Source organism: Lepus europaeus, chromosome 5 (assembly GCF_033115175.1).
Source record: "Lepus europaeus isolate LE1 chromosome 5, mLepTim1.pri, whole genome shotgun sequence".
Taxonomy (NCBI): Eukaryota; Metazoa; Chordata; class Mammalia; order Lagomorpha; family Leporidae; genus Lepus; species Lepus europaeus.
In genome coordinates, this window is record NC_084831.1 from 152,674,144 (window position 1) to 152,689,497 (window position 15,354).

General features: G+C 41.4%; 1 protein-coding gene across 5 annotated transcripts in view; it reads right to left on the bottom strand.

The window, feature by feature from the left end:
• RALGPS2 (Ral GEF with PH domain and SH3 binding motif 2) overlaps positions 1-15,354 on the bottom strand; it is a 183,134-nt gene that overhangs the window by 18,559 nt on the left and 149,221 nt on the right. For all 5 annotated transcript variants that reach the window (XM_062192965.1, XM_062192961.1, XM_062192963.1 and 2 more), the window contains exons 11-14: positions 12,617-12,684; positions 9,513-9,648; positions 8,635-8,786; positions 3,013-3,067 (exon numbers count right to left, since the gene is read on the bottom strand). In XM_062192965.1, coding sequence (XP_062048949.1) covers positions 3,013-3,067; positions 8,635-8,786; positions 9,513-9,648; positions 12,617-12,684 — 411 coding nt within the window. The remainder of the gene's footprint in view (positions 1-3,012; positions 3,068-8,634; positions 8,787-9,512; positions 9,649-12,616; positions 12,685-15,354) is intronic.

Genomic DNA, 15,354 nt, shown 5'->3' on the forward strand with positions numbered 1-15,354 from the left:
TATTTTAAACAAAAAGCATTATTTTAGTAATGTAAGCAACAACATATTTGATGTCTAAGAAAAAAGAACAGCGAGTGACAAGCTAACATTCAGAGTATGGTTCCACGCTCACTATCCACAAGCAGTACTCTAAACCCCAGCTCTTGGTTCACTTTTTGTTATTTCACATCTGAATCCTGCAGGCCAGCATGCATTTAACTGTTCTCAAAATGTCCCCAGGGTCACTGACTTCAACTTGGCATAGGTACAGTGGATTTTTTAGCTGCAAATGTCTGCAAAGTAAAATATTTGTCATACAAGAAAAATACTGTTTTGAGACATGAAAGTAACACCATTAAACACTCTTCACAAGCAGCCTGCTGGGATGAGAATAGATTGTTTAAGACAACACAATTCTGGTTAAACACTTACATAACTCAAGCAATTTAGGAAGCCATTTTACTAGTCAATATTTTTATCTAAAATTTTTAAAATATTTATTTATTTATTTGAAAGTCAGAGTTACACAGAGAGAGGAGAGGCAGAGAAAGAGAGAGAGAGGGAGAGACAGGTCTTCCATCCGCTGGTTCACTCCCCAATTGGCTGAAACGGTTGGAGCTGTGCTGATCTGAAGCCAGGAGTCAGGAGCTTCTTCCGGGTCTCCAACACGGGGGCCCAAGGACTTGGGTCATCTTCCACTGCTTTCTCAGGCCAGAGCAGAGAGCTGGATCGGAAGTGGAGCAGCCAGGACTTGAACTGGCACCCATATGGGATGCCAACACTGCAGGCGGCAGCTTTCCCCGATGCCACAGCGCCAGCCCCTTTATCTAAGTATTATAATGAAGCCTGTCATCACAGTATCTGATAGTGTTATGCTCTTTCTCTAGCAGAAACACAATCTGTACATGGCCAAGGCAATGCTTGCGTCTTTCTCACTTCTGGAAAACCCAAATAAAGAGACTTAAAAGTAAAAGTTGGGGGGAACTTAAAAGTAAAGGTTGGGGGGCCGGAGCTGTGGTGCAGTAGGTTAATCCTCCACCTGCAGTGCCAGCGTCCCTTATGGGCGCCAGTTTGAGTCCTGGCTGCTCCACTTCCAATCCAGCTCTGCTCTGGCCTGGGAAAGCAGCAGCAGATGGCCCAAGTCCTTGGGCCCCTGCACCTAAGTGGGAGACCTGGAATAAGCTCCAGGCTCCTGGCTTCAGATCGGCCCAGCTCCGGCTGTTGTGATTTGAGGGGTGAACCAGTGGGTGGAAGACCTCTCTGTCTCTACCTCTCACTATCTGTAACTCTACCTCTCAAATAAAGTTTTTTTTTTTTTTTTAAAGTAAAGGTTAGAAAGAAACAACATGTAAAAATAAACTGTTAAGAAACCTCCAAACTAAAAGAACAAACTTCGAGAACATCGATAATGAAAGGAGAAAGGAATAAAAGTATTTTGAAATATAGGGCTTCTAAGTAAAATCTTAATCACATAATGATGATAAATACCTATGAAGTTTTGTCTGGAACATGATCTAAATCTTCCAATTAGCTTAAAGTTAACTGATTCAAGTATAATTCAAATTGCTTTCTACGAAATAGTGACTGATAGGGAGTTAGATAACTAAATATTTTTAGCTCTGTTTTTGTGTTATGTGAAAGGCAGTGTAGAGAGACAGGAGAGGGAGAGAGGAGGAGAGAAAATGAGGTGAAGGGAGGCAGTGAATCGTTCACCCTCTGGTTCACTCCCCAAATGCCCCCAACAGCCAGGGATGGGCCACTGCATGCCAGGAGCCTGGAACTCAGTCTGGGCCAGTCTTGGGCGGCAGGGACCCAAGTATGTGAGCCATCCTCTGTTGCCAGGATGTACGCAGGGAGCTGGATTGGAAGAGGAGCTGATTTGAACCCAGACATTCCAACATGGGATGAGGGTATCTCAGGGCATCTTCACCGCTGCTGTCAAACACCCAGTTTCTCAACTCCAGTTTTAACATGGCATTACCAACACTCTTGTTGCCTTACAAGTTTCTTCGTTTATGTACAAAATGGAGAGGTTACTTTGTTCAAGAGTCAAATATCTCAGGAGTTTAAAATGGCAGAAGTGGAATGGTTAGAAATAATCTAAGATTCTAATGAATATTTAAGAACTATTAGTAATAATTATTTGTGTTGTTTGGCTACATTCTTAGGGAGATCTTGTATTTAAAGATCAATATAACATGGTATTTGCTGCAAGCAGATGATGGCTTTACAGCTTAAAGCAATAAGGAAGTTGGGAGTCTGATGGAGTATTTCAGTAAGGTGCAAATTCTGAATTTACGATAATTTAAATCTGAACTTCAAGCTGCTTTATTTACGGCATAATTTAAAATCTACTAAAATATTTTGTCCTTGAGAAAGCAGCAGAGGATGAAACGGACTACTCATTCCATAAAATGTCTTAAAATAAACCAGACTTAAGGAAATAATTTCATTTCTGAATACACAGGTAGTGAGTTGACTGTAGTTGGTTATTTATTTACTGTGAGAGGTGGAGAAGCAGAGAGAGAAGACAGAGAGCTCCCATCCACTGGTTCAGTCCCCAGATGCCTGCACTGGGTTGGGCCAAAGCTGAGAGCCAGGAAGTCAATCCAGGTCTCCCACATGTATTTGGCAGGCACTCACCCATGGGCCTTCAGCACTGCTGGCCAGGGTCTGCATTAGGAGCCCGAGCTGGAGCTGGGTATCAAACCCAGAAACTAAGATATGGGATGCGATGTTTTAACTGCAAGGCTAAATGCCTTGTAGTTATTATTTTTGAGTCACAATTTTAAATGCACTAAAATTCAAATACATGTGTCAAGCCACGAAATAAACATACACATTAGATAAACTATCAACTAATCATTCTCATTACTTACATTTCTGAAAGTAAAATATCAATTTCTAAATTTATTTTACCATCAGGAAACTAAAATAGTCCCTTAGGTGTAAGTGCTATTTCTTAAAATTCATATTATTATGTACTTTAAGACAGACAAACTCAGAGCAGTTCAAATGGACGACTTCTCTTACCTTTCAAAAGCAGGCCATGAGGTCTCTTCACTTAGTTCAGAACCATCACTGCTACCTGAATCAGAAGTTGTTCCATTTTTAGAATTATTCTTCCAGTTTTGATTTCATACATTCCCTAGCTGGCTCCCAAGATGTCAATCACATTGCAGATGAATATACACATATATTAATTTAATATCACTGCTGCTAGGTTTATTTTGCAATATACTGAAATATAGTTGATGAGACTACCTAACATTATAAAACACTAAAACAAAACAAAACAAAACAAAACAAAAAAAACAAAACTCCTGCATACTCAACTTACAGCTCAAACTCATTATCTTAATAGATCACTTTCCCCCTTCAGAGAATGCACACTACAATTTTTTCAGGTTTTTCATAACTTAGGACCAATATTATTATGAAATCCTTAGAAGTTCATGGCATATGTCTTTTTTAGTGAAATCCATTACTACCCTAGGAGTAAAAAGCTTAAAAAAATTCAATTCTTCACTGTTAAGATAGACAAGCTGAAGAGGATGGAATTAAAAAAACAAAAACCAGAAACAAACGGTACTATAACAAAGTAACAATTTCCTCTTTGGCCATTGTAACATTTAAGATGGTCCTTAAATAGAAAGTTTAAAACTGGCTGGAAAAACATGTGAAGGGTGAAGATTTTGGAGAGCTCAAAACAGCTTCAGCAGACCTCAGTTCTGAGAGGTAACCCTGGCTCTCCGAAAGATTAAGAGGAAGCGTCTGCCAGACTTGTAACTGGGGTCTGACGCTGATGCTACGAGGTGGCTACTACAGGCGGCTGAAGAAGGCCTCTCCCACGTGTCTGGAAGGGCATGAGTTCCCCTTCTTGGTGAACTGAGTAACAGGCACAGAAGCATCTTCCCTGTAATGTGTAGCAGAGGTGAGGAACCAGAGGTAAACCGCTGGTGGTGGTGGCGGCACGCGGTGCACGTGGCAATGGAGGCACACTTGCAGTGTGGCGTGGAGCTCAGGGTGGACATGCCTCCTTGGCCAGGCAGCACTGCTCTAGGGTAGCCAGGACATACTTTCCACTTGAGAAATTGTTTGGGGTCACTGTCTCAAGCCCTGGTTGATTTTTTAAAATAGTACTTTCTCAGGATCCATGGTATAGATTAATAGCACATAAAAACTACAGTTAAGGGAAAGATTCTTGTGTATGCATGTTAACCTTTACCATCTCATGGTAATAGATTTAAAGTTGTAAAACAAAAATCTTGGAAGGCAAATGCCTATGTGTAATGTTACTAATTTACTAAAAGGATGCAATAATCTTCAACTGTTTACCAAGTACCAGCCTTAGAATAATCAAAAAGATTAACACAAAGGCGAAAAATCTGCTTTAGAAATCTCTAAACTGAGACCCTAACTGTAACCCAATGAAACAGGTTGTTAACTATCTTGTGGTAACCAAAAGCTCGCCTATGGAAAGTAAAGATCATCATTAGCACACTTAAGATGAGTGGGGTGGGGGCTTGGTGCAGCAGTTAAGGTACCACTTTGGAAATGTGAATCTCATCTGCAGAGAGCCTGGGTTTGAGACCCAGCTCTGCTCCCAATTCCAGCTTCCTACTAGTGCACACCTTTGGGAGGTAGGGTGACGGCTCAAGTATCTGGGTGCTTGCTACACAGCTGGGACACCTGGACTGGGCTCCTGGTTTTTTGGTTACAGCCCTGGCTGTTAAAAGCATTTGGGATGTGAACCAGCTGATGGAAGATTTCTTTCTCTCTCTCTCTCTCTCTCTCTCTCTCTCTCTCTGTGTGTGTGTGTGTGTCTGTCTCTTTGTTCTTTCAAACATGAAATCTAAAAAGAGTTAGGATGAGGAAAAAGTCAAATACAAAGCATTTGATAGAAGTAATTTTAAAAATTATTATTTTGGAGCTGGTGGTGTGGCACAGAGGGTTAAGTTGGCACTGGAGAAACAGGCATCCCATATCAGTATGCCAGTTTGATTCCTGGCAGCTGCTTCTCATCCAGCTTCCTGCTAATGTGCCTAGGAAAGCAATGGAAAGCAGCTCAAGTACTGGGGGCCCTACCACCCACATGGGAGACCAGAATGGAGCTCTTGGCTCCTGGCTTCAGGAGCTTGGCCCAGACCTAGCTGCTGTGGTCACTTGGAGACGAACCAGCAGATGGAAACACTCTCTCATTCTCTGCCTCTCAAATGAATAATGAATGAATGAGTGAATCTTTAAAAAAGTATTAGTTTTTGCTTCAAGTGGCATGCAAGATTCATTAATCAAAAGATTTTAAATTTTTTTAATTAACTAACTGAGAGACATGGAGAGACAGGGATGGTAGGGGAGAGAGGAATCTGGGTTGGACCAGACTGAAGCCAGGAGCAAGAAACTCAATCTGGGTTTTCCAGATGGGTGGCAGGGATCCAAGTACATGAGCCATCACTGCTGTCTCTCTGGCTACACAGTCGTAGGAAGAATTGGGAATGGACTCGAATCCAGGCACTTCAATTTGGGTTATGGGTGTCCCAAATTGCATCTTAACTGTGAGGCCAAACGTCTGTCCCCATAGGTATAAGAAACTTTTAACTGAAAAGAATTCCTTTTTTTTTGCAAAATTATTGTGTACTATTTTTCAGACTGAGTTTGTCATTTGCACACAGGCAACTTGCAACATTATTAAAGAGGTATTTTAGGTGATAAATATCTTCTGTGCCAAAAATTTTGTCATCACTGGCATTTATAAAAAGGGGAACGTCAAAATCAACTGCTGAATGGTGCTGAGAACTCTGAAGCAATTTTGTTTTCAGGGTGTGGAACTCTCAGAGGCCAAAGATGTCAAGAAAACAAATCTCCTTTTGTATCTCTTTCCATTGGCCATTTATCAACACTGAGACAGTCACAGTAACACAGCGGGCTTAGCCTTTGAGTGAGCTGCTACTTAATCAAAAAGAAAAACCATTTTCCTCCTTTATCCCTTTTTAAAAATTAAAATGATACGGATTATTTTCTAATGATGAATTGAAATAATTTAAGATCCAGAAAATAAATAAAAGTTTAGGAAGTTGCTACAATTTGAATATGGCCTCCATCCCCCAGATTCCCAGAGTTTAATCCTCAGAGTCACATGCCAGTGGTGTTAAGAAGGTAAACTTGATCCCACCAGGGCTTTTAGAGGTGGCGTCTTTGGAAAGTGATAAGGTTTAGATCAGGTACTCAGGGAGGAGCTCTGTGTCCTGTCGGTATAAGAGGAAGAGCAACAGGGCCTAGACAGAGAGATCGTGGTGTGAGGTGGACAGGGGCCCTGGCAAGAGACTGTGCCATGCTGCTTGGACTTCCACCCTACACTGGGTTAGATACACCTCTTTTCTTTAGAAAGTAGCTTGCCTTAGGTATTTTGCTACAGTACTGAAAAGCTGACTAATACAGACATTATACAATCCCCTCTCTTGGCCAATGCTGTGGTGTAGCGAGTGCAACCACTGCCTGCAGTGATGGCATCCCATATGGGTGCTGGTTTTTGTCCCGGCTGCTCCACTTCCAATCCAGCTCTCTGCTATGGCCTGGGAAAGCATAGAAGATGGCCCAAGTCTTTGGGCCTCTGCACCCACGTGGGAGATAGGGGAAAAGTTCCAGGCTCCTGGATTTGGATTGGCCCAGCTCCAGCCATTGCAGCCATATGGGTAGTGAACCAGTGGATGGAAGACCTCTCTCTCTCTGCCTTTCAAGTAAATAAATAAATATTAAAAAAAAAAAAAAATCCTCTCTTTACCTTTCTTTCCTCCCACTCTCAAATCCACTCCAATACAGGTTTTGCCTTCACCATTTTATGAAGCAACTCTTGTCAAGATCATACTTATCTTGCCAAGACCCCTGGTCAATTCCCTATTCTCATTGTAGCTCCCTTTTCTGCATCTCATACTGATACTAAGCATGTCCCTCTTCCTTCAGATACTTGGTATCATGACACCACACTCGGGTTTTCTCCCCTACTTAATGGTCCTTGCCCTTCATAATCTGATGTGATGGCACACCCTTCTTTCAGAAATAAATCAGTCAAGAATGGGCATTTGGCCTGGTGGTTCAGTTGTCGTTTGGGATGTCAGTATCCCACATAGGAGTGTCTGTGTTTGCATCCTAGCTCACTCCCAATTCTGCTTTACTGCCAATGTCCTGGAAGGCAGAAGGTGATGGCTCAAGTAGTTAGATCCAGGTCACCCACTTAGGAGACCTGGACTGAGTCTTGGACTCCTGACTTTGACTCGGCTTAGCCCTGGCTGTTTCAGGCATCTGGGGAGTGAAGAGAGGATGGAAGATCTCTCTCTCACTCTCTAGCTCTGAATTTCAAATAAAAAAAATAAATAAATCTTCAAAAAATTATTATTATTTTTTTTTTATTTTTGACAGGCAGAGTGGACAGTGAGAGAGAGAGACAGAGAGAAAGGTCTTCCTTTTGCCGTTGGTTCACCCTCCAATGGCCGCCGCGGTAGCGTGCTGCGGCCGGCGCACCGCGCTGTTCCGATGGCAGGAGCCAGGTGCTTCTCCTGGTCTCCCATGGGGTGCAGGGCCCAAGCACTTGGGCCATCCTCCACTGCACTCCCTGACCACAGCAGAGAGCTGGCCTGGAAGAGGGGCAACCGGGACAGGATCGGTGCCCCGACCGGGACTAGAACCCGGTGTGCCGGCGCCGCAAGGCGGAGGATTAGCCTGTTGAGCCACGGCGCCGGCAATCTTCAAAAAATTAAATCAGATCTTTGAATGAGAGGAAGTTCTTCTATTTAATATTTACACTCTTGCTTGGTGATCTCAACAAGTCCCATGGTGTGAAATATCATAAATATGCTAATTCTCATAACTTCAGACATGACCTTACCCCTCTTGGCTCTAGATTCATATTCAACAAAGTACCTAACATCTCAATAGGGACTAAAGACGTCCACAACAGAATTCTTAACGGTGCAAATTCAGCCAGCCTTCACGATTAACACACTGTACACAAATGATTACTCCTCCAGTCTTCCCTGCCTTGGCAACGGTGTCACATCTTTTTTTTTTTTTTTTTTTAATTTATTTATTTGACAGGTAGAGTTGTAGACAGTGAGAGAGAGAGAGAGAGAGACAGAAAGAAAGGTATTCCATCCGTTGGTTCACTCCCCAAATGGCTGCTACAGCCAGCGCTGCACTGATCTGAAGCCAGGAACCAGGTGCTTCTTCCTGGTCTCCCATGCGCGTGCAGGGCCCAAGCACTTGCGCCATCCTCCACTGCCCTCCCAGGCCACAGCAGAGAGCTGGACTGGAAGAGGAGCAACCCGGCGCCCATATGGGATGCCAGCGCCGCAGGTGGAGGATTAACCAAGTGAGTCACGGCACCGGCCCCCAACAACATCTAACCAACTGCTTAACCCAAATAATCTCGAGTCACACTCGACTCCAACCTTTGCTCATTCCCACGTGCAGTTAACCAGTGCAACCAGCCCATGTTCTATTCCCATCATTCTTCAAATGCATTCTCTAAAGGAGTCAAAAACATCAAGCACTTTAAACTTATTAACTTCATTCTATATTTTCCATTTAGGCCTCTTCCAACATTTTGTTTAAATTCTCACTTTATCTAAGTTGGAACTCCCTCAGAGAAGTACTTCTTACCTATTGATATTCCACTAGAAAGAGTAGAACTCTCAGCCTGGCCTCGAGACGGTGCATGGGGCTCCATGACGCTATCGTCTAACAGATGTCTTGGCCCTGCATTTGGGAATGTTGCACTCTTAAACTCTGCTGTGTTCATTTTATGAATGAAACTGGAAACAAAGAGAAATATTTTTCAATATTTATACTTTTACTAATTCCAGCTATAAAAGATACCTTTATATAAAGATTCAGAATATAAAAGATTTACCTGCTACCCTGAACTAATTCCTGAATTCTCATATACAGATTTTGCCATGAAAGCTTCAAACTAACAGTTTAGGTAAACTGTTATGGAAACCTGGCCATATTTACCCAAACTAGAACATTTTTCCATCTTCAGAATCAGGTCCATTCAAAAATTGTTTTACAATTAGTTTTGGTGAAGTCATAAAATTTTTTCAAAAATGATGGTAAAGGTGAATGTGGGACCCTTTTCTGAGAAAGTAACATTGCAAAACAAATACAGTTAAACAAAATATGCATTTCCTTTTATTTGTATTTAGTTATAAAGAGTAATTTTTATAGAACTTAGATTACTACTTATTTTGGTTTTGATAAACAATGGCTGTCCTGTTACGAAGGTTATGATTCGAAAGGAAATGGTGTATCACTATCCTGATTCTACTTATGATGGCTCTTTGTAAAGTTCATTTATCTTCCCTAATTAATGAAGGCACAATTCAGAAAACCTCATTTCTAAGTTCAGAGACTGAAGAAACAAATGCTTATAGCAAACAAGATGTTTTACTCCATCATAACTCCTGTCTTAAGGAAAAGAGGGAATAAAATCAACTACACACAACTTATACACATGAAAGATAATTAAAAATGCTGACTTATAACCCAAGCTATGGCACTTCCTATGTCCATGTGGAATCAGATTCCGTGGGGACGGGGGTGTCTGTGGTAGCAAGGCTCCTTCAGCGGCCACACTCTTCCTCCCACTCTGTGGCGATGCCCCCACTTCAGGACCTAAGGGTTAAATTAAAAAGAGGCAGGAGGTGGGGGCAAGAAGGGGATAGAAGGAAAAATAGTTTTAAATGATTATTTTACTTTTAATCCTTTGATATTACACAAATGGCTTAAAGTGTAATGTTAACGTTAGCTCTATTTAATTGTCTTACAGATGAAAAATACTTCCTTCCAAGTTCTAAAACACAAAATGCCAAACAAAACAAACCCACTAATTTATATCTGTCTTTCCTGCACTAAGTAGAGGCAGTGTAAATATTTTTCCTGTTCACACAGGACGAAGCTGAATTAAAAGAGATCAGCTGTGGCCAGTGCTGTGGCATAGTGGGTGAAGCTGCTGCCTGCTGTGCCAGCATCCCCTTTGAACGCTGGCTGGAGTCATGGCTGTTCCACTTCTGATCCAGCTCCCTGCTAACGGCCTAGGAAAAGCAGTGGAGGATGGCTCAAGTGTTTGGATCCCCACTAAGGGAGAAGCTCCTGTCTGGCCCAGCACTGGCTGTTGTGCCATTTAGGGGTGAACCAGTGGATGGAAGACCTCTCATTTCCTCTCCCTCTCTCTAACTCTGACTCTCAAATAAATAAAGTAATTAAAAAAAACAAAACAAAAAAAAAACAGATCAGCTCAGGACTTTATATCACAGACAAAATCTGGATGAATTATTCTGAGTCCTAGGTTCAGCACTCTTTTAACTTGACACACTACTTTTTAACTCCTAGTTTCAGCTTCCTCTTAGACAAAGAACATAAGGTAGGTCAAACAACTTTATTTGGAAGTTACATGCATACTGACATAGTTCAGGCTTATGGGTAAAAAACAATTTAAAAATACACAGATTTATAAAACACAGTTTTTTAAAAAAATTTATTTGAGGCCGGTGCTGTGGCATAGCGGGTAAAGCTGCCGCCTGCAATGCTGGCATTCCATGTGGGCGCCGATTTGAGTCCTGGCTGCTCCACTTCTGATCCAGCTCTCTGCTGTGGCCTGGGAAAGCAGTGGAAGATACCCAAGTCTTTGGGCCCCTGCACCCATGTGGGAGACCCAGAGGAAGCTCCTGGCTCCTGGCTTTGGACCAGCTCAACTCCAGCTGTTGTGGCCATCTGGGGAGGGAACCAGTGGATGGAAGGCCTCTCTCTCCTTGCAGCTCTGCCTTTCAATAAGTAAATAAATCTTTAAAAAATTATTTATTTGTCTTAAAGATACAGAGAGAGAGGAGGAGAGGAAAAGAGACTGAGATTGTTCATCTGTTGGTTCACTCCTCAAATGCCTGCAAAAGCCAAAGTTAGGTCAGGATCTTTGAACCCAGTTGGGATCTCCCATGTGGGTGGCAGGGACCCAAGTATTTGGACCATCACCTGCTGCCTCCCAATCTAGGAAACTAGATTGGAACCAGAGGAGCCAGGAGTCAAATCTGCACTCTGACATGGGATGCAGGCATCCTATGCTGTGGTTTAATCTGCTATGCTATAATGTCTGTCCCAAATCTCACTTTAAAGATGAAACAGAAATGCAAATCCAAGAGTTTTAAAATGAGTTTTTTTAAAAGCTTAAAAAATGTTTATTCTATTTTCATCTACTTGAAAGGTATAGCAAGAGTGAGAGTGAGAGAGAGAGAGAGAAAGAAAATGAATGAATTGTCTTCCCTCTGCTGGTTTACTCCCTAAATGCAATGCCCACCACAGCCAGGGCTGGGCCAGGGGCCAGGAGCTCCATCCCAGGGACTCAAGGACCTCAGTCACCAGCTGCTGCCTCCCCAGTGCATTTGCTGGGAGCTGGATCCAAAGGTGGAGGAGGGACTGGATCTCAGGTACTCGACACAGGGTGTAGGCTCCCCAGGCAGCGGATGAACCTGCTGTACCACAAAGTCTGCCCCAAATACCACTTTAAGAAAGGAACTAAAAGCAAATATAAGCGCTTCAGACTGAAATGTTTCCTTCCGCTTGGAATGCTCATCCTCCTACGGCCATGGCTTGTCCCCTCACTTCTTCATGTTTTACCACATAGGTTTCCTTTTCTTTTCTTTCTTTTTTTTAATTAATTAATTAATTTTTTTTTTTTGACAGGCAGAGTGGATAGTGAGAGAGAGACAGAGAGAAAGGTCTTCCTTTGCCGTTGGTTCACCCTCCAATGGCCGCCGCGGCTGGCGTGCTGCGGCGAGCGCACCGCGCTGATCCGAAGGCAGGAGCCAGGTGCTTATCCTGGTCTCTCGTGCGGGTGCAGGGCCCAAGGACTTGGGCCATCCTCCACTGCACTCCAGGGCCACAGCAGAGAGCTGGCCTGGAAGAGGGGCAACCGGGACAGAATCCGGCGCCCCGACTGGGACTAGAACCTGGTGTGCCGGCGCCGCAAGGTGGAGGATTAGCCTAGTGAGCCGCGGTGCTGGCCCAGATAGGTTTTCAAATATGTATAGAAGATACGCTATGAAGCTTAGTGTCAAAATCTGCATTGGGAATTTTTATCAATTATTTCTTTATGTTTTTGATTACTTGTGATATGCATATAATATCCCCATTGTAATCCAACAGGTAAAGCAGGAAGTATGATTTTTATATTTTTAGTAGTTGGTCCAGTATTAAACATTAAAAAAAGTTACTAAAATTGACTGTCATAAATTGTTCAAAATATTGTAATTTTCCACTGAGACCTAAAAAATTCTAGTGTAATCAAATTTCACTGCCTAGAACAATGCATTCTTAGTAATTAAAAGATGAATATGATATTCACAAAATACCTATTATTCTGTCACACCTATTTTTCCTGATGAGGTAGCGTTATTTATTTTTACATCACTGACAAACTTCAAAACAAGTTTCTGATGAAAAACAAACCCAGAAAGGACTGAGATCTTAATACCAAAAGTATATTTTACACACAGTACAAGATGTGCTAACTATTTATTTAATTTGGAATTTATTCCTTCTTATTAGGCAATCTGATTTATTTGATGATGAGAGAAAACCACACACTAACCTACTAAATCTTCCCTGGAGGCAGCAGAACGTGGTGTGCTTGTCCCTGGTTCTATCTTTAATGAAAGCCTGAGTTTTAAAAAGAAAAAACACATAAAATAATTAGCACAACAAAAATGTTAGTCATGTATTTTCTCACAAAAACAAAACATTTCTGTGGAATAATTTTATTTATATATTTTTCTTCAAAAGCAATTTTTAAGATGTTAAGTCTTCTATTTCTTTCATACAAAGCTCATCTTATAGTTACTACGGGACATATTAAAGGAGAGGAAAAACATCAAAAAGTTGTATTTAAAAACACAGTCATCCCAGTTATTCACCCCAAAGGTCCAAACCATTCAATGCATTTAAAGGTACTTGATAACTTACTAAAAGTTGATTTAACGTGAACTTATATTGACATATCTAAATTCAGGAACAATCACAAAAATTGTTAAATAAATTATGCAAATTATTTGTCTTCTTTACTGGATGAAGTACTGTTAACACTGAAAATTTTATTGTTCTTTACTGTTTCTTTGACTGTTAACACTGAAAATTTCAAAACATCTTATTTAGAACTAACCATCTGACAAACCAACTAACACAACTCATCAAAAGAAAGATCTACACAAATAAAAAGGCTGTCTGGGGGCTGGTGCTGTGGCATAGTAAGTAAAGCTGCAGCCTGCAGTGCTGGCATCCTATTTGGGCACCGGTTTGAGTCCCAGCTGCTCCACTTCCAATATAGCTCTCTGCTATGGCCTGGGAAAGTTGTAGAAGATGGCCCAAGTGCTTGGGCCCCTGGACCCACATGGGAGACCTGGAAGAAGCTCCTGGCTTTGGATCGGCGCAGCTCCGGCCATTGCAGCCATCTGGGAAGTGAATGGAAGGCCTCTCCTCACCCCACCTTTTTTTTTTTTTTTTTAAAAAAAAAGGTTGTTCGGAAAATTCCTAGTAAATTCCTGCCTAAGTCAAAGCTTATTAGTTGTTAGTTAAGTTCTATTTAGGATAATATTTCCAGGTTTGAGTCCCATGGCAAAGAAATTATGGTTCCTAGCAGTGGAAACAATTTCAGGATGGAGGAGTTGTGGAAAATGCTTTAGGGACATATATGAAGGCTAATATTTCTAAGAATGCCTGAAAATTAATGAAGACTGTTGAGCATTACCTTACAAACTAGAATTTTTAATGAAATTGTAAAATACATATGGCATACATAATGATAAACAAATCTATTATAAATTATTTTCTCTTTGATAACCTAAGAGGGAATTATACATGCTTATATTTCAACTATTTGACAATGTAAAATGCATGGATTGAATAGATATTTGATTAACCAGAACACTCTATTTTTTACAGGAGTTTATTTATGTAAGCTACCGACGACACTGCATTCATTCATTTGACAAGCATCTGTTGAACACCTGTTTTATGTTGGGGACTGTGCTCAGCACCAGAATATCACGGAGACAAAGGCAGACATGATATTTCTGCCCTTCTGAAGCTTACAGTCTAGTAGATGAAGACCAACAGAGCAAACAAGGTACCTACAATGTCTTAACACAGCACTAAAACCAAAGGAGCAGTGAGTTTACTGAGTGAATCACATTGGTATTGGCAGCCCCTAATAGCTGACAGCAGCATGAAAAGCAGCAGCATCTTAACTAGCAGAGAAGGGAGGGCTACTGAGAGTGAGTTGCTGATACACTCATCAGAGCATGTCCAGTATTGACTGAGAAAGAGTGTCCTCCTGACTGAAAGCCATGCATGTAACCCGTACTGTCTCTACTGGCTGCGCAAAACACAAGTCTTTAGATAAGTAAGCTGTCACCTGTATCTAAATAGAAATGGACTAATTTCAACAGGCTCATGCAAACCAACAGTATTATTAGAAAAACAACCCCCTTTCCAACAACACAGAATGCTGTACTTCCTAAGCAGGCAAATAAACCAGTTTTTGCCACCCCCTTCTTTTGATGGTCCTACCTCGAAGGCCTTTCCTTACCTTCATGTGGGCCTGCCTCCTACTCACCTGCTAAGACAATGTCTCCTGAAGCCCTTTACGTTCCTGCTCTACTTTTCCCACCTAAAGCTGGTTAGGTCTCCTCCTCTGTTTCCCAGGCATGCTGGCCCTATGGCGAGTGTAACACTGTCTGAAAATGTTTGTAATCACTGGTCTTGTGGATATGTCTTACATGAGACTGAGTTACTGGAGGCCTAGAATATCTCAATCTACTTAGCGTCAGTCTTCCGAAAAAAATGAAGGTATCTTATGTCACCTTACAAACAGAACTAGTCAACGGCTTCGATGGCCATATCTATCCATTTAGGAGAGTAACTATCAGATTAGCTTCAATAAATATTATACTTTTACTCCTGTCAACAAAAAGTTACCATTCTCTGTAAATGTTCAAAATTTTCTTAGACTCCACATCTACTTAATAAGCTTTAATTCCTCTTAAATCCAAGGATAAAATTTCCAATCAGGTAAAAATTTAATATTTACTAAATGTGTAAGAAATCTGTTCTATATCTCACTTGACAAAACCTATGTGTTTCTTACATGTAAGTTCTATGACAGTAATAGGAGAGATGGGAAAAATCATGGAAAATACAGACACAGATCACTAAACTTGAGAAACTGGTAACTCAGGGCACAGATTTGTTAAACTCCAGCCATACAATGCTGATAAACTGATCTCATGTATTTTCAAGTAAGTTGCCATGTAAAAAATTTTGTAAAATAAAAGT